At 38.4% G+C, this 20,270-nt stretch overlaps 1 protein-coding gene across 1 annotated transcript in view; it reads left to right on the forward strand.

The window, feature by feature from the left end:
- The window catches only part of RNF180 (ring finger protein 180), a 245,803-nt gene that overhangs the window by 23,730 nt on the left and 201,803 nt on the right, over nt 1-20,270 (forward strand). The window contains exons 2-3 of the mRNA XM_010845509.1: nt 9,375-9,470; nt 11,076-12,035. Of these exons, the coding sequence (XP_010843811.1) occupies nt 9,375-9,470; nt 11,076-12,035 (1,056 nt within the window). The remainder of the gene's footprint in view (nt 1-9,374; nt 9,471-11,075; nt 12,036-20,270) is intronic.

The raw sequence follows: 20,270 nt of genomic DNA on the forward strand, positions 1-20,270 counted from the left end.
TTTTAAGCCAGCTTTTTCACTCTCTTCTTTCACTTCCATCAAGAGGCTCTTCAGTTCCTCTTCACTTTCTGCCATAAGGGTGATGTCCTCTGCATATCTGAGGTTATTGATGTTTCTCCCGGCAATCTTGATTCCAGCTTGTGCTTCATCCAGCCTGGCATTTCGCATGATGTACTCTGCATATGAATTAAATAAGCAGAGTGACAATATACAGCATTGATGTACTCCTTTCCCAATTTGGAACCAGGTCATTGTTCCATGTCCAGTTCTAACTGTTGCTTCTTGACCTCCTTACAGGTTTCTCAGGAGGCAGGTAAGGTGGTCTGGTATTCCCTTCTCTTGAAGAATTTTCCACAGTTTGTTGTGATCCACACAGTCAAAGGCTTTGGTGTAGTTAGGAAGCAGAAGTAGATGTTTTTGTGGAACTCTTGCATTTTCTGTGATCCAACGGATGTTGGGAATTTGACCTCTGGGTCCTCTGCCTTTTCTAAATTGAGCTTGAACATCTGAAAATTTTCATTTCACTTGCTGTTGAAGCCTGGCTTGGAAAATTTTGAGCATTACTTTGTGTGCAGTTGTGCAGTAGTTTGAACATTCTTTGGCATTGCCTTTCTTTGGGACTGGGATAAAAACTGACCTTTTCCAGTCCTGTGGCCACTGCTGAGTTTTCCAATTTGTTGGCATATTGAGTGCAGCACTTTCACAGCATCATCTTTTAGGATTTGAAATAGGTCAGCTGGAATTCCATCACCTCCACCAACTCTGTTCATAGTGGTGCTTTCTAAGGCCCATTTGACTTCTCACTCCAGGATATCTGGCTCTAGGTGAGTGATCATACCATTGTGGTTATCTGGGTCATTAAGATCTTTTTTGTATAGTTCTTCTGTGTATTCCGGGGTCCAGCCCCGGTGGATCCAGGGAATTTGAAGTGGGGACAGCGTTGGCGAGATCAGAAAACAACTGCTTAATTAAACGTTTATTAAGGATATAAAGAGTGGTGAAATAAGGATAGCTCAGCACAGAAATTCAGTGAAGACAAGAGGCTGAATAAAATTCCAAAGCAGGGAATTTACATCACCTACGAAGGCCGCAGGCATCCTCCCATTCTCCCGAAGGAGAGGAGACACTAAGGCCTCCCTGGTCAGATCTTAGAAGCCCAGGCAAAATTAGTAGGCTTGATGAGCTTCCCTGCCTCAGAGGAAAAGTTCAGCTAGAAGGTGAAAGAAAGAACGACATGGGGAGACCAAATTTCCGTGAACAAAAAGAACGTACTTTATTTTCCAAAGTAGTTTTATACCTTAAGTTGTGCATAGAGGATAATGGGGGAAGGGGTAGAGTCATGCAAGGACAGCAGTTCCTAATCCTTATCGAAGCCAGGCTTTCAAACTTATCATATACAAAAGTTTAGGTGATTTACATCATCTTCTGGCCAGGAGGCCTGTTAACATTTTAAGAAACTTATTTTTCTCTGAAGGTGATTATTCTAAAGTCAGGCGCCAGCCTCCAAAAAGCATTGGATAAAGTTGCATTCCTATAGGGCAAAGGTGAGGTGGGCTCAATCAAGAAAAGAATTAACTCAAGGGTCCAAGGTTACAAACATTGAGGCTACTACTTACATTTCTATACACCCATTATATCAATCAATACACTGCCAGGGACACAGTAGGTAAGGGATATGGAGACTTAGCAGCAAACATTGGCCCAACAAGTGAAAAACCCTTCACCAATACAATTTCTAATCAATCTTTTAACTACTCAAAGGAATCTGTGTTTAGACAGTTTAGAACATCTCCTGCCTCTCACAGTTGGGAGGCTCTGAACAATCACATGTTGCCGGAAAAAACCTTTTCAGGCAGGCTAGAGGACTTCCAAAGGAGTTTGTAGGTTGAAACATTGTCACACCCAGGAATTATTAACTGGAGCTGTAAGCTAACTCTTTTTTCAGAGAGAGGTAGTGGGGGACAGCCCCCGTAAAGTCATAGGTGTAGGTGAAAGCACAAAACAGAAAGTAGGCAGACTCTGGTTTTGGGGGTAGATGCTCGAGAATTTCCAGGGAGACTCCTGAGGCTTGATCCCGCCTTTGCGTATGCCGAGCCTCCTTCCTCATGACCTTTGCCAGGGGCGGAGCTCGCTCCCCGCATCTGCCATCTCTTCTTCATATCTTATGCTTCTGTTAGGTCCATACCGTTTCTGTCCTTTATTGTACACATCTTTGCATGAAATGTTAGTCCCTTAGTATCTCTAATTTTCTTGAAGAGATCTCTAGTTTTTCCCATTCTATTGTTTTCATCTATTTCCTTGCATTGAGTATTTAGGAAGGCTTTCTTATCTCTCCTTGCTTTCTTTGGAACTCTGCTTTCAGAAGGATATATCTTTCCCTTTCTCCTTTGCCTTTTGCTTCTCTTTTTTTTTTTTCAGCTATTTGTAAGGCCTCCTCTGACAACCATTTTGCCTTTTTGCATTTCTTTTTCTTGCAGATGGTTTTGTTCACCGCCTCTTGTACAATGTTCGGAACTTCTGTGTGTAGTTCTTCGGGCGCTCTATCAGATCTAATCCCTTGAATCTATTTGTCACTTCCACTGTATAATCATAAGCGATTTGATTTGGATCACATGTGATTGTGGTTTCCCCCTTCATATTCAGTCTTTTCATCCCCACCCCAAACCTGACAATTGCTGATCTCTTCTCTATCCCCATAGTGTATTATGCTGGTTCACCTTGAAGAGGGAGAACAACTTCAATAAGCCTGTAACTTCTCTACCTTCCCCTGGATTCTCATTTGGCCTCCACCTCCTGGGTCAGATAAGTGTATTAACATATTTGTCTCTGTGATGAAGGGTTCTAGTTTCTCTATTATCTACCCAGACTCTCAAGATCAGAGACAAACTGATGTGTGTTTCAATTCATCCTTACCGGTACCATCTTTTCCTTGCTCTTCCCTAAAATATATCTGCCTTGCTTGCCTGACAGCCTCTGTCTTAGCAGGCACTGTGTCCCTGGGTCATAGGGGTTTGCCCATCTAGGTGCTCCTGTCCCTTTCAGTTATAGTTCTGGGTCCAGCATTGTATTCCTGCCACTCTCTCAGGAGTAGAGGATTTTGTTTTTCATCAGTGCTCCAAAGGTCATAATGTGTATTGTCCTTTCCCTAGTAATTTAAGGCTTTTCTTTGGTTGGAGAGACAAGGAGAGGAGATCTGGATAGAGCTTTATGCCTGACACACACATAGTGGCTGCTATTCCTCTCCACCCAGGCCTGCACCATGTTGGATTTTTAATTGGATACCAAAGATTATAAATTTCATTTTGTAGAGTATTATATTTTGTTTTATTCTTTTAAAGGATTTTATGTTTCATTCTGCCTAATAGTTGTTGTAGATAAAGTTTGATAATTTAGAAACTTATTTTTAGGTTTTTTAGGGTGGGTTGAGAGTAGTCCTTATTCTAAGGCTTAATTTGCCCCACTTTTAGGGAATGACCCTTTGGGTCACTACTGAATGCCTCATTATTGAATGAGTCCTTTTCCATCAGACCGGTTGGAACATAATGATTCCTGGCCCTGTGTGAGCTCTTGAAAGTGTTTGGCTTATAGCCTCTGTAATTGTTCTTTCCCCTGTAGGTGTTCTTAGCACAGTCTCCTGGAGTTTTACTCTAAGCATGACCAGATTAGAATTTGATCAAAGACTCAAGGGGAAACCATATACAAGTTTCTGAGGCTTTTTTCTTCTTATTTCTCTTGGATACTGTGCCCTACAAATTTTAGTTTGCCTTTACCTCTTAAAAATCTGATTCCTGTTTCCTCAACTCAGAAAGCTGACCAGACTCTGTTGGGGTTCCTTCAATTGTCTCCAGAATAAAAGTCTATATGACTGTAAGCTCCGTTAATTTATTTCTCTCAGAAGTCACTATTTCACTGTCTGTTGTCCCACTGACTGAGAATAGTTGTTTGTTACATTTTGTTCGGTTTCCTAGTTGTTTGTTGCAGGAAGCTAATTCTAAACTCCTATTCCTTTATGGTGCTAAGTGGAATTCCAAAAATCATTGTTTTCTTCTTTCTCCTGTTTGTAGGATACTTATTTTCTCTTGATGCTTACTTTTGTCACTGAATTTCAGCAATTTTATTAAGAGCCGTAGTTTGCCTTGTGTTTACGCTGTTTAAGAATCCTTGAGTTGCTTTGATCTATACTGCTACTGCTAAGTCACTTCAGTCGTGTCGGACTCTGTGCAATCCCATGTCTGGCAGCCCTCCAGGTTCCCCCGTCCCTGGGATTCTCCAGGCAAGAACACTGGAGTGGGTTGCCACTTCCTTCTCCAATGCAGGAAAGTGAAAAGTGAAAGTGAAGTCGCTCAGTCGTGTGGCCTTTGGAAAATTTGGCCATGATTTATCCTACTGTCCTGTCTTTTCTCCGCTTACACGTGTTGCTGTTGTCAGTTGCTAAGTTGAGCCTAACTCTTTGCAATTCTGTGGATCACAGCAGGCCAGGTTCCTCTGTTCTCCACTCAAATTCATGTCCATTGAGTCAGTGATGCTGTCTAAACATCTCATCCTCTGCCACCCTCTTCTTCTTTTGTCTTCAGTCTTTCCAAGCATCAGAGTCTTTTCCAGTGATTCAGCTTTTTGCATCAGGCGGCCAGAGTATTGAAGCTTCAGCTTCAGCATCAGTCCTTCCAATGAATAGTCAGGATTGACTTCCTTTAGGACTGACTGGTTTGATCTTGCAGTCCAGGGGACTCTCAAGAGTCTTTTCTAGCACCATAATTTGAAAGCATAAGTTCTTTCACACTCAGCCTTTTTGGTCCAACTGTCACATCCGTACATAACTACCAGAAAAACCATAGCTTTGACTAGATGGACCTTTGTTGACAAAGTAATGTCTCTGCTTTTTTTTTTTTAATGTCTCTGCTTTTTAATACACTGTTTAGGTTTGTCATAGCTTTCCTCCCAAGGGGCAAGTGTCTTTTTTTTTTCCGTTTGTTATTTTTTTTGCCAGGCCCAGGGCCCCTGACCTCTGGACAAAGTCCATGGTAGGCTGTGGTGGGGGGAGGTGGGGCAGTGGGGGAAGGGATGTACAGGTTGTCATCCTTACTTTGGTCTCAAACCACAGGCCAGCAGAAGTGTTTCAGGGTTCACACTTCAGTTCATTACAATGCTGACAAGTTTCTACTTTTATAATTGCTTGAGAAAAAAACTCTCCAAAGTGCTGACGTGTGCCTGGGTCCACCCCCGCATTCCTGGCCCCTCGCCACAGATGCTTACTTGCCAGGCACACAGCCGGCATGGGCACCCCAGGCCTCTGCCCCCACCAGGACAGGGCTGCTCTGCCACGGGACTTTGGAAAGCAGGGCAGTGGTGGGCGCAGGACAGGGGTCCACCCTGACCTCATGGCCAACCCCCGGCCTGTCTCCTCTTGTGAACAGTGGGCTGGCAACACTTAGGGCTGCCCTGAGGATCCCCAGGCTAGGCTGGGAGGCAGGGTGCTCCAGGGGTCCTGTCAGCCACCCTATCATCATGGTCAGGTCAGGAAGGGAGAGGAGCAACCATCTTTTAATTTCATGGCTGCAGTCACCGTCCACAGTTGATTTTAGAGCCCATGAAAATAAAATTTGTCTCTGCTTCCATTTGCCCCTTTCTATTTGCCATGAAGTGATGGGACCAGATGCCATGCTTTTAGTTTTTTTTAATGTTGAGTTTCAAGCCAGCTTTTTCAGTCTCTTTCACCTTCATCAAGAGGCTCTTTGGTTCCTCTTTGCTTTCTGCCATTAGAGTGATATCATCTGCATATCTGAGGTTTGATATTTCTCCCAGCAATCCCTCCACTCTTCCCCAGGAGCATATTGGACACCTTCTGACCTGGGGAGCTCATCTTGTAGCAGAGGTGTTTCAGGATTCACACTTCAGTTCATCATGACGCTGACAAGTTTCTACTTTTATAATTGCTTGAGAAAAAAACTCTCCAAAGTGCTGACGTGTGCCTGGGTCCACCCCGCATTCCTGGCCCCTCGCCACAGATGCTTATTTGCCAGGCATACAGCCAGCATGGGCACCCCAGGCTCATCTTGCATCTTATCATATCTTTCTGCCTTTTTATACTGTTCATGGGGTTCTCGAGGCAAGAATACTGGACTGGGTGGACCATGTTTTGTCAGAACTCTTTGCTATGACCCATTAGCCTTGGGTGGCCCTGCACAGCATGGCTCATTGAGTTACTGAAGTCCCTTTGCCACGACAAGGCTGTGATCCATGAAGAGGCGTTTACATTTATGTTACACTATTTGATGTTTCCCATAAATCACTTCAATTTTGCTCATTTTTTTCCTCTTTTTTCTTCCTATGCTAGATTTTTTTCCATCATTTTTACTTCTATATGTTCATGTTCGCTGATATTTTCTTCTACAGTATCAATTTGCTAATAAGTGAAACTTTTAAGTTCAGAAGTTTTTTCTCTAGGTAAACCATTCATTTAGTATTAAGGTAATTTATCTTCTCATTATACTCATGAAAATATGTGTCATAGCTGATTTAAAGTCTGCCTGTTTATTCAATCTTCTCCACTTTGGGGGAGATTTTTTTTTTAATTTATTTTTTAATTGAAGGATAAATGCTTTAGAGAATTGTGTTGGTTTCTGCCAAACATCAGCATGATTTTTCTACCAAACGTCAACATGATGGAACGGGGGGGATATTTCCATTGAACAATTTTTCTCCTGGTTGTGGGTCACATTTTTTTTTTTTTGTCTACATAATCTAGTAATTTCTCTTGTAGGTACAACATTTTGATTTAACATTACTGAGTGTCTGGATATTATTCTTCCTTTAAAGAATGTTTTAGCAGACATATGAGTTATTTGTGATTGAATTTCATTCTTTGGAGGGTTATATTCAACTTTATTAGGGTTGCTTTTTAGTAGCCTTTACTCTTGGGCTAATTTAGCCCTACTTTTAAGACAGAACTCTTCTGGAATCGCTCCTAAATATTCCATATATTCCTTGAGATCCTTCTGCTCTGGCTGCTTGGAACTTGAACATCTTCCCAGCTTTACTGTGAGCCCTGTGTGAATAGTTATGCTTCATTGGAAGATGTCTTTTCCAGGGTAAATTTTCTTTATCAGATTGTCTGATATCTCACCCTACATACCTCCATAATAGTATTCGACCAAAAATTTAGAGGAATTACTATACAGATTTCTGGAACTTTTTTCTAATTACAGGCCTCTCCTTGCTGGTACAACAGTCCTGTAAATTCTAGCTGTTTAGCCTTTATAGCCTCTGATCTTAGTCTTAAATCAGCAAGGCTGCCATACACTAATTGAGTTCCTCCTCCCTACACCAAGGTTCTGAAAGTTCCCTGAAGCAGATATCCAGGGTTATTTTTAGGCTAACCTCATTTATTTGACTTCTCTGAGAGATCACAGCCCTGTGCTTTTTTTCTTCTTCTTTGGTCTAATGTCTTAAAACAATAGTATATTTTGCCTAGTTTTATCAGTTGTAATGGTGAGAGCATGTCTAATACCACTTACTTTAGTATTGTCAGGACCAGAAGTAATCAATGTATTTTATTTACATCAATTTTAAATAAAATTTTAATTATGTAAGTATAACTTATTTTCCCATTAAAACAATTTTCCATGAAAGTTAGTTTCCTTTTAGTAACTTTCCTAATCTTGAACTTCTTTCTTTCTTCAAACCATGTGATATCAATTTGGTACACAGCCTGTAAGGTACCTTTTCTATTTATATACATATATTTCCATAGAAAAGTTATAATATTGATTTTTTTAGGTTGTGTATGCTTATAATATCATAATTCAGAGTATATTTACTTCTTTTGCACTTGCTTTAAAAAAACAGTGTGTATTAGAGATGTACCTTATTATTAAATTTATTTCATATTATGTGTTGAGGTAGTTAACATGTTAAATAATGTGATATTTTCATATGATAGTATTTTCAGCCAGAATATAGATTGGTCCTCAGTAGCTCATCTCCTGGACTTATTGCAAATGCTTTCCATTTTTTTCCAGGCCTTTCCAGCCATATTTAGAAATGTTGCCCTATTTCTCTCTGTCCCAAGTACTGCTCTTGCCTGGGAACAGACAGGCTTCAAATCCACCCCAAATAGTTCCCCAGGGCCCTTTTTGTTTCCGTTTGTCACAACTTTGGCATAGGCCATTCTTTGTGTTGTTCCCATCTGCTATGTACTTGCCCTGTTCTTGTCACTCAGCCCTTTCTGTCATCTCATAGAATGAAATTCTGTAGACCTGGAAGGGACCTGAGCCAGTTATCTAGTGGAATTTAACGGGAAAAGAAACAGAGACTCAGAGAAGTAAAGCAACTGTCCTAAGGTCACAGAGGACACAGAGGTACTAAAGACCCAACTGGGAAGTCATAGTGTCTCAACTATGCTGCTGCTACGGCTAAGTCGCTTCAGTCGTGTCCGACTTTGTGTGACCCCAGAGACGGCAGCCCATCCGTCCCTGTGATTCTCCAGGCAAGAACACTGGAGTGGGTTGCCATTTCCTTCTCCAATGCATGAAAGTGAAAAGTGAAAGTGAAAAGTGAACGTGAAGTCGCGCAGTCGTGTCCGACTCTTAGCGACCCCATGGACTGCAGCCCACCAGGCTCCTCCGTCCATGGGATTTTCCAGGCAGGAGTACTGGAGTGAGGTGCCATTGCCTTCTCCAGTCTCAACTATAGATCACATTTATTTCTGCAAATCTACTTCAAAAGGCCAAAATTGTCCCTGAAATTTTTGCCATACTTACACAGCTGAAATTTAGGGCCTTTTTAGTTCCCTGCACAATTATTCCTCTCCCCCAATCCTCTAAAGCTTTTCTCTTCTCTTTTTTCTTTTGCTGTGCCACATCAGGATCTTAGTTCCCCAAACAGGTATCAAACCCAGGCCCTCAGCAGTGAAAGCGTGGAGTCCTAACCATTAGTGAAAGTGTGGAGTTCCCCTTTTAAACTTTTCTTGAGCATCTTGATGGCGAATATAGTAACTCCTTTATTCTGTTATTAGAATCCGAGATTGAAGGCTGGGGAAAGTTGTCATGAATAGTTTTTCTCACATACAGAATAAAATAGGGTGCCAGATTTGTCCATTCAGTGACTTTGTGCTCATGTTTTAATTTGATGGTCTCAGTGAAGTAGAGGGATTTTTTTGTTTGTTTTTTTGTTAATTTAAATGTGGCTATTCCGTGAAAAAAATAAAACAAAACTTTATAGATTTGTCTTGGCAATGGGAATAAGGAGAGAAGGGCAGTATGTATTTCCTTCCTACCTAAAAGTGAATTTATATTTTTGTGTTTTACTTAAATATGAATTTTGTGAAATAAAATCTGAACTAGTCATGACTAATATCATACATTTTGATATAACAGAATACAAATGATTCAGCTGATGATGAAAATATTTGTCATGTGTGGCACGTGAATATAGAAGCTCTTCCAGAATGGATACACTGCCTGATACAAAAAGTAAGTTCCTTAGTTTCTGAGTAAATTTAGGAATATACTACTTTCAGAATGTTTTTGTCCTCATATTAGAGCTATTTTTCTTGAATGCATTGTTTCAGGAAACATGAAAGGGTATGTAACCCTTGATTACACTTACTGCTTTCATTATTATTGGAGTGCTCTGAGTACTTCTATAACTCAGACTTTGCACTTTAAAATTCCCCTTCTTTGAATTCTCTTTCCACCACTACCTACTTGTTCCATCAATTTCTTAGGTCTTTATTCTTAACTGAGGCATCACCTAGCCAATCTATCAACTGCCTCTCCCAACTATTACCACCAAACACTTCCTTTCTCCCTTCTCTACTTTATATATCTATCTATGTTTTACACACACATTTTACAAGATATGTAGAACCTGTAAATATGCTTAAGTATGTATAACATACATAAATTATTATGCACATCCATACATATATGCACATACATATACATACACATCCACATACATGAATGACTTACTGATCATGTTAATCACCTCGATGCTCTACGAGGATATAAACTCCATGAAGTCAAAAGTTTTTGTTTTGTTCATTATGTATTATATCCCCCAGTACCTAGAACAGTCCCTGTGAAGTGAATGAAATATCCTGTGGGTATCACTCATGTATGCACACACATGTAAAATAAACTTGAAAATTAATGACTCTTACTGGCACAATCAGAATGAAAAAAACCACACTTTTAAGAATCCTTAATGAAATAGTATAAGAGCAGGAACTTGTTCAATGTGGCCTCATTATTTCTCCCAGTTCAAAACACCTAAGTACTAGAAAAGTATAGAAAATCATATCAAATATGATTTGGGGGAAATATAGTTGCTTTTCTCCACTGACTAGCTTACTTTTTTGGTTAAAAAATACCATTAGCTAGATATCTCTTGCATTCATTCTCACATTGTAGTGATTTCCTGGGAGAATGCCAAGGTACTGCTTATGTGTCCTGAACTTTGTAAAATGTATTAGCACATTTCAGATATTCCACTATTTCTGTTAAAAGATATTTTTAAGCTATTTCACTATTTATCTGTAATCTGAGTAGAGAAAATGAACTAACTGATACATGCAACCAATATCTTCCAGTTGTATGTAAAAAGGCAGGAAGAGCTTTATTCTGCTGTTTGGGTAAAGTTCCCTCCCACAGTGCTTGGTATGCAAGAAGTGTATCAAAACAGACACTTTTCTCTGAGATTTTACTTGCAAATTAAGCTCTGTAGACCGATTTGCTTCCTGGTTCCATAGTGTATTTTTCTTTTCATTAGTTCACACTGTATCCATATTCAGTCTATTGTCTAAAAGACTCTTTAGAATCTTGGGAGTATTGTGTAGACGGGTGTGATGTGCACTATGTTATCATTCTAGACCTTTGGAGCTTCTTATCTCTGTTTATTGGAAGGTTTGTTTCCATTTACCGTTCTGTCTACTAATCAGAAAACAGAAAGCTGGCCTTTTCTGTGGCATAGAAAACTTTCATGTGGTCGGCTTAAAAAAAAACAACAAAAACTCACATTCTCTTTGGTTACTTTACAATGAAAGCATTGTTTTTATTTTCCTTTATTACCTGTAGGCCCAGTGGACAGTTGGAAAACTGAATTGCCCTTTCTGTGGGGCCCGTTTAGGGGGCTTTAATTTTGTCAGCACTCCAAAATGTTCCTGTGGCCAGCTTGCAGCTGTACATCTCTCCAAGAGCCGTACCGATTATCAGCCAACACGGTCAGGCCGACTAATGAGACCATCGCTGAAATACTTGTCACATCCTAGAGTTCAGTCAGGTTGTGACAAGGAAACTCTGCTGACAGGTGGCGCCTCCAGAAACAGAAATCACAGGTTTTTAAACATGGGCCCAAATAATAATGGTCCTGGAAGATTAACTGAAGCACTCTGCCTGGAGGTACGGTCAACATATTTCAAGATGAAGAACGAAAAACTGCTCTTCAAAGCGTCAGATCCAAAATACCAGCTTTTTGTTCCACAGCTAGTGACCACCAGATGCGCTCCGAGAGCTTTTCATAGAAAATCACATAGTTTGGATCTGAGTATCAGTGAGAAACTGACTTTATTACCCACTTTATATGAAATCCATAGTAAGACTACTGTGTATCCTGGGCTCAATGAGACACAGACTGTTGACCTTCCGAGCTTGCCTTTAGAATCGAATAAAAATAACTGTTCCTTTCAGATTTCATCCAGTTTTGATCCTAATATGCTGCTGCAAAGATTTTCAGTGGCTCCCCGTGAGACCCAGACACAAAGAGGAGGAGAATTTCAGCGTGGTCTAGAAGCTTCTGCCGTGTATTCTGGCCATGGTAGTCCTAACAGCCTGACTTTCCTGATGGACCTGCCCGCAGCTGGCAGGAGCACACTGGAGGCCGAGGACCAGGAAGAGCACCTCTCTCCTCTGAACTTCCTGCACTCGGGCAGTTTTTCACTGGGTGCAATTAATCAGAGGCTCAGTAAGAGAGAGAAGAGCAAGCTGAAGAATCTGAGACGGAAACAACGAAGGCATGAGAGGTGGCTGCAAAAGCAGGTAATTTTTAATAGAGTTTCCTAAAAACCCTATCTTATAAATGTCAGATGTTGGGGAGAGGAGCAAACTTTGAATACCTTTATTATAAAAACTTAGGTCTGAGTGATTTCTGAAATGACATTTCACCAAGTGAACTTAATAATCATACAGCTCTGTTATTAACTGGCAGGTATAATCATGTCTCTGTGCTTACACATATTTAGAAAATGCCCTTTTGTGAGGTTTTCCCCAATTTTGCAAATACTTCAAAGGAACATTCCTTTCATGATATTGAGGCTAGGTTGTCATACACATTTGAAATATATTCAAGTTAGGATTGTTTTGCAGTATTGATTTTTCAGGTTAAATTGAAATAAAGTCTCCCTGAGTAAATGCAGTATAGTAAGAAATTCATTCATTTTCATTACATTTAGTTTAAATGGATATTTTCAATGAGCCTGGTTTAATTATGTGCCCAAATGAGCCAGATATGGTTAACTGGGCTAAACTGTGAAAATTATCTACAGGATAATTGACCATGTAATTTTATGGGAGAGGGTGCTTCTCTGTGGTTTGAACTCCTGTACCCATAATGACACATTCAGGGGTGGGGTGTGTGAAGGAAACCAATGTTAAGTCCTTCAATTAAAGACAGTGGATGAGGTGCTCATGAAAATTTGGAAGTTTGAGGACTGGCTTATTTCTATATAAACTGTTTTTGCAAATTGGCTTTATTATTTACTTGGTCATAGATTGCAGTCCTTATTAATTAGCATATTAAATATTAACAGTGTTCTCAGAGCTAAAATATAGAAAGCTACAACTTTATGTAAATAGTTCATTCTTAGTTAAGCAAACTCATTAGTGTTTATGAGCTTAGTTATGGGCCAAATAAAATTACTGCATTAAGTGCTTCAATCAGGTTAAATGTTTTCATTTTTTGGTTAGATTGTTTACTATATTTTTGGCTGGTTTCTGACAAAAGCAGTTTGGTTTCTTTGCAAGTAATATGTGATATCAAAGCATATATTGTAGTATATAAAAAGTGAATATATTTTATCACCATTATAATATACTTTATAGTTCAATTTATCAGAGCTGTAAAGTTCAAAAATTTATTGAAACTTTGACTGAAACCTAGATAAATTAGAGATGATCACATTAGCTATGTTAACAGAAATAATACCTTAAAAACAGTGTGGAGAGCTCTAAAATAATTCTCTTAACAAACAGAAACTTCAAAGAAGTATGGGAATTATCCTTGTTCTGTATTGTAAATACATACAAATAGCATCTTTACAGTTTTCAATATGTGTTTAATTCTTAGGCTAGGTTCATCTAAAAACCTCAGTTACATTTTTAATCATTTTCTAGTGTAGGAACACACTTTTTTCACACAGTTTAAAGCAAAGACCAAAACTAATGGTCTTTTTGTTTTTTAATGAAGTTGCATTTATTCATTCACACACATGTGACTTAACCAATCTGCTTAGATGATTGAAATGAATGAGTCTTAGTCAGACCTGTGACAAGTCTGTACAGGAATGGTATAGTGGGACCCCATTTGGTTGCTTGCACAGGAGCTGCAGGCAAACAGATGCCCAGTGTGTCCTTAGCAAAGACAATCTGAAAGCGTGTGGCTGCATAGAAATGACACACACCCACAATGTGAGTACACACTGTGGTTTGAGTCAGAAGGAAGAACAGTATTTAGTAATCAGTTTTACTAACTCAAGGAAAAGGATCAATCCTAGAAAGAGTTAATATTCAAGATGAATTAATGGCTCAAATATCCGGTTCATTTAGTGTTTAATGAAGATTAGTTGATTTTGTAAACATTCATCAAATATCTGTTTTGTGTATCATGCCTTAGGGTAATGACTCAAAAACAGATCCTGCTCCCTTTTTAATGAGAAAGATATGCATACAAGATATAAAGAAAAAGTTACCTATTATTAATGATAATCTTTAAAGGTTAAAATAATTGGTTGGAATAATAGATTTCTGACTTTCATTTGATATTTTAAATTATTTTTTTGTGTAAACTAGAAATCTTTCGGTGGCAGATACCATGATAGAAAATGTTAATGATGCTACAAAAAGTTATTTACATGTTTGAAGCTTAGGGATATAAATAAGATTAATGTTAAAGCAGAAACTGCAGCCAATTTTCAGTGTTTTTGTTCAGCAGATGTTAACTGAGCATCTACTTTGGGAAAATCCTTTTTTTTTTTTTATTCAATGTAATCTTTTGGGTGTATTTTTTAACGCATGCAATAAACTTGATTTATTCTTGGCATACAACTCTATGATCTAAATATATCTATAAAATTCATTTAACAACCACCAAAATGAATGTTCAGAACAGTTCCATCTCCCCTCAAATTTCCCTTGTGCCTTTATAATTATACTATGATTAAATCTTGCAGTCATACCCTTGTCCCATCCCTTACTCGCAAAAACCACTGATCTATTCTGCATTACTTCAGTTTGTCTTTTTGGTAATTTTATAAAATAATAATGTGATGTTCATAAAATTAGAATATATAGTATGTAATGTTTTGAGACTTACCTGTGAGATCCATCCATGTTGTTGTATATGTCTATACACATCTATAGTTTGTTGTATACATATACATATCTATAGTTTGTTTTTTTGCTTAATAGTATTCCATTGTATGAATGAACCACAGTTTATCCGTTTACTTGTGGAGGACAGGTAGGTTATTCCAGGTTTTGGCAGTTAGGAATAGAGCTGTTACGAACATTCACGTACAGGTTTTTGTGTGAACCTAAGCTTTCATTTCTCTAGGGTAAATGTCCGGGAGTGGGGTTGCTGGATTGTATGGTAAGTGTATATTTAAACTTTACAAATAACTGTCAAATTGTTTTTCTGAGTAACCATACCATTTTTCAGTCCAAGCAGCTGAGTCTAAGAGTTCCTTTTGCTGTGCGTTCTCATAAACACCTGATATACTCTATTTTTAAAATTTTGTCCTTAATAAATATGTGGTATTGTCACATTGTGATTTTAGTTTGCGTCTCCCTAACGACGTTGAACGTTTTTCAGGTGCTTATTTTGCCATTTGTATATACTGTTCAGTGAAGTATCTTTTCAAATCTTTTAGTCATTTTCTTAATTGACTTGTGTTCTTCCTGCTGGATTTTGAAAATTCTTTATACACTTTGAATGTAAGTTCTTTGCTGATTTATGATTTGTAAAGATTTTCTCCCAGTCTGTAGCTTGTCCTTTTATTTTCTTAGAAAAAAACCTTTTATTTTTTTTCTGTAAAGGAAACTATATTTAATTTTGATGAAGTTACTATTTCTCAAATTTATTTTTAATGAATTATGCTTTTGGTGTCCTATCTAAGAACTCTGCCTAGCTCTAGTTTATGAAGATTTCCTATGACTTCTTCTGAAAGTTATATAATTTTAAATTTTATATTGAGGATTATGATGCATTTTGAGTTTTTTTTTTTTTTTAAATAAGGTGTGGGATTTAGGTTGAGGTCCCTTGTTTTTCATAGAGATACTTGAATGTTCCAGAACCATTTGTTGAAAACACTGTTCTTTCTCCATTGAAATGCTTCTGCAGCTTTGTCAGAAATCAGTTGGCTGTATATATGTGGGTCTATTTCTGGACTCTATTCTGTTCAGTTTATTTTTGTGTCTCTCCCATTGCCAATAGCCCTTTTTCTTGTTTCTTGTAGCTTTATACCAAGTCATTAGAATAGGGTACTGTAATCCCTTCAACTTTATTTTTCTTTTTCAGAATTGTTTGTTATTCTAGCTCCTTTACCTTTCCATATAATATTTAGAATCAACCATTTTTTTCTTTAGAAAAAATAGACCAAGTTGGGGAGAAAGGAAATCTTATTTTTTCCCGTCTATGAACACAATATGTCTCTCCTTTTACTTAGGTCTTTGATTTCTTTCATCAATTAATATTTTGCAATTTTCAGCATTCAGAACTTGCACATACTTTGTTAGATTTATACCTAACTATTTACTTTTTGTGTTATTGTTAATTTAAAAGATTGTTTTATTATTGCCTATCACTAGTTTGGCTTAGACGGTAAAGCGTCTGCCTACAACTCGGGAGACTCGGGTTCAATCCCTGGGTTGGGAAGTTCCCCTGGAGAAGGAAATGGCAACCCACTCCAGTGTTCTTGCCTAGAGTTTCCCACGGATGGAGGAGCCTGGTGGGCTACAGTCCATGGGGTCGCAAAGAGTTGGACACAACTGAGCAACTTCACTCACTCACTCATCACTAGTTTACAGAAACATAATTGACTTTTATTTTGACTTTATATCTTGTGATGTTAACAGTATATGTCTTTGACACCTCTTGTCAGATTTATCTCTAAGAATTCATATTTTTATATTGTTGTTAAATAGTATTACTTTATTAAACTTTAATTTCAATTGTTTCATTAATAATATATAGAAATAAAATTGAGTTTTGTATGTTAACCTTATATCTTGTTGTTCAGTTGCTCAGTTGTGTCTGACTCTTTGCAACCCCATGGACTGCAATACACCTCGCCTTCCTGTCCCTCACCATCTCCCCAAAGTTTGCCCAAGTTCTTGTCCATTGCATTGGTACAGTCTTACATCTTACAACCTTTCTAATCTCGCCTGTCAAGAATAGCAGAGTTTCTGTATATTTCTCTAAGTTTTCTACTTAGATCTTACCTGCAAAAAAAAAGCATTTTTTCCTTTCCAATTTGGTTTTTTCTTTCTTGTGTTAGAGTGAGCTAGAACATCGAGTACAGTGTTGAGTAGAAGTGATGAGAGGAGATATCCTTGTCTTTTTCCTGATGTTAGGAGGAAAGCATTCAGTCTTTCATCAATAAGTATTATCTTAGATATGGGTTTTGGGGTAGATGCTGTTTATCAGGTTGAGGATGTATTTTTCTATCCCTAGCTTGCTGCAGGTTTTATCATGAATGGATGTTGAATTTTTTCAGATGCTTTTTCTGTATCAATTGATATGATTATGTGTTTTTAATGTGAATTTTAAGTGATTATCAAATATTGAGCCAGTTTTCATTCCCACAGTAAATACTTTGTTATGTTGTACTTTTCTTTCTGTATATTGCTGGATACTCTTTGCCAATATTTTTTGAGGGGGTCTTTCAGTTTGTTTATTTTCTTACTTCTGTACATGAAGAATATTATCGTGTAGTTTACTCTGTTTTTGTACAGTCTTTGTCTGTTTTTTTGATAGTTCTGGCTTTAGAAAATGAGTTTATAAATTATTCTTTTCTCTTTTGTAGAAGATACTGTGGAGAATTAATATTACTCTTTTGTAAATATTTGATAATGAAACTATCTGGGCCTAGATGTTTTGCAGGGTAAGGGAGGTGAATTTAACTATGAATTCAATTTCCTTAATCTCTGTAGGACAGTTCAGGTTATCTATTTCTTATTGGGTAATTTTGGTAGTTAGTTGTTTTCAATGAATTATCAGTATTATGAATTAATGAATTATTCAGTATTCTTGCCTTGAGAACCCCATGAACAGTATGAAAAGGCAAAAAAATAAGACACTGAAAGATGAACTCCCCAGGTCAGTAGGTGCCCAATATGCTCCTGGAGATCAGTGGAGAAATAATTCCAGAAAGAGACAGAACCAAAGCAAAAACAACACCCAGTTGTGGATGTGACTGGTGATGGAGGCAAAGTCCTATGCTGTAAAGAGCAATATTGTATAGGAACCTGGATTGTTAGGTCCATGAATCAAGGAAAATTGGAAGTGGTCAAACAGGAGATGGCAAGAGTGAACATTGACATTTTAGGAATCAGCAAACTAAAATGGACTGGAATGGGTGAATTCAACTCAGATGACCTACTACTGTGGGCAAGATGATCTACTACTATGGGCAAGAATCCCTTAGAAGAAATGGAGTAGCCATCATAGTCAACAAAAGAGTCTGAAATGCAGTACTTGGATGCAATCTCAAAAACGACAGAATGATTTCTATTCATTTCCAAGGCAAACCATTCAATATCATGGTAAACCAAGTCTATGCCCTGACCAGTAATGCTGAAGAAGCTGAAATTGAATGGTTCTATGGAGACCTACAAGACCTTTTAGAACTAACACCCAAAAAAGATGTCCTTTTCATCATAGAGGATTTGAATCCAAAATAGGAAGTCAAGAAATACCTGGAGTAACAGTCAAATTTGACCTTGGAGTACAAAATGAAGGAGGGCAAAGGCTAATAGAGTTTTGCCAAGAGAATGTACAGGTCATAGCAAACACCCTCTTCCAACAACACAAGAGAAGACTCTATACATGGACATCACCAGATGATCAACACTGAAATCAGATTGATTATATTCTTTGCAGCCAAAGATGGAGAAGCTGTATACTGTCCATAAAAACAAGACTGGGAGCTGACTGTGGCTCAGATCATGAACTCCTTATTGCCAAATTCAGACTGAAATTGAAGAAAGTAGGGAAAACCACTAGACCATTCAGGTATAACCTAAATCAAAACCCTTATGATTATACAGTAGAAGTGAGAAATAGATTTAAGGGACTAGATCTGATAGACAGAATGCCTGTAGAACTATGGACGGAGGTTTGTGACATTGTACAGGAGACAGGGATCAAGACCATCCCTAAGAAAGAGAAATGCAAAAAAGCAAAATGGCTGTCTGAGGAGGCCTTACAAATAGCTGTGAAAAGAAGAGAAGCAAAAAGCAAAGGAGAAAAGGACAGATATACCCATTTCTATGCAGAGTTCCAAAGAATAGCAAGGAGAAATAAGAAAGCCTTCCCCAGTGATCAGTGCAGAGAAATAGAGGAAAACATTAGAATAGGAAAGAAAGACTAGAGATCTCTTCAAGAAAATTAGAGATACCAAGGGGACATTTCATGCAAAGATGGGCTCAATAAAGGACAGAAATGGTATATACCTAACAGAAGCGAAGATATTAAGAAGAGGTGGCAAAAATACACAGAAGAACTGTACAAAAAGATCTTCACGACCCAGATAATCAGGATGTTGTGATCACTCACGTAGAGCCAGACATCCTGGAATGTGAGGTGGGCTTTAGGAATGTGAAGTCGAGTGGGCCTTAGGAAGCATCAACAAACAAAGCTAGTAGAGTGATGGAATTCCAGTTGAGTTATTTCTAATCCTAAAAGTTGATGCTGTGAAAGTGGTACACTCAATATGTCAACAAAGTTAGAAAATGCTGCAGTGGCTACAGGACTGGAAAAGATCAGTTTTCATTCCAATCCCTAAGAAAGGCAATGCCAAAGAATGCTCAGACTACTGAACTATTGCACTCATCTCACACACTAGTAAACTAATGCTCAAAATTCTCCAAGCCAGGCTTCAACAGAACGTGAACCGTGAACTTCCAGATGCTCAGGCTCATTTTACAAAAGGCAGAGGAAACAGAGATCAAATTGCCAACATCCACTGGATCATAGAAAAAGCAAGAGAGTTCCAGAAAAACATCTATTTCTGCTTTACTGACTGACTATGCCAAAGCCTTTGACTGTGTGGATCACAACAAACTTTGGAAAATTCTGAAAGAGATGGGAATTCCAGGCCACCTGATCTGCCTCTTGAGAAATCTGTATGTAGGTCAGGAACCAACAGTTAGAACCAAAATGAAACAACAGACTGGTTCCAAATAGGAAAAAAGGATGTCAAGGCTATATATTGTCACCCTACTTATTTAACTTATATGCAGAGTACATCATGAGAAATGCTGGGCTGGATGAAGCACAAGCTGGAATCAAGATTGCCAGGAGAAATATCAATAACCTCAGATATGCAGATGATACCACCCTTATGGCAGAAAGCAAAGAAGAACTAAAGAGCCTCTTGATGAAAGTGAAAGAGGAGAGTGAAAATGTTGGCTTAAAGCTCAACATTCATACAGTATACTAATGCATATATATGGAATTTAGAAAGATGGTAACAATAACCCTGTATACGAGACAGCAAAAGAGACACTGATGTATAGAACAGCCTTATGGACTCTGTTGGAGAGGGAGAGGGTGGGATGATTTGGGAGAATGACATTGAAACATGTATAATATCACGTATGAAACGAGTCGCCAGTCCAGGTTCGATGCACGATACTGGATGCTTGGGGCTGGTGCACTGGGATGACCCAGAGGGAGGGTATGGGGAGGGAGGAGGGAGGAGGGTTCAGGATGGGGAACACATGTATACCTGTGGCGGATTCATTTCAATATTTGGCAAAACCAATACAATATTGTAA

The sequence above is a fragment of the Bison bison genome, unplaced genomic scaffold (assembly GCF_000754665.1).
Source record: "Bison bison bison isolate TAMUID 2011002044 unplaced genomic scaffold, Bison_UMD1.0 scf7180017864218, whole genome shotgun sequence".
Taxonomy (NCBI): domain Eukaryota; kingdom Metazoa; phylum Chordata; class Mammalia; order Artiodactyla; family Bovidae; genus Bison; species Bison bison.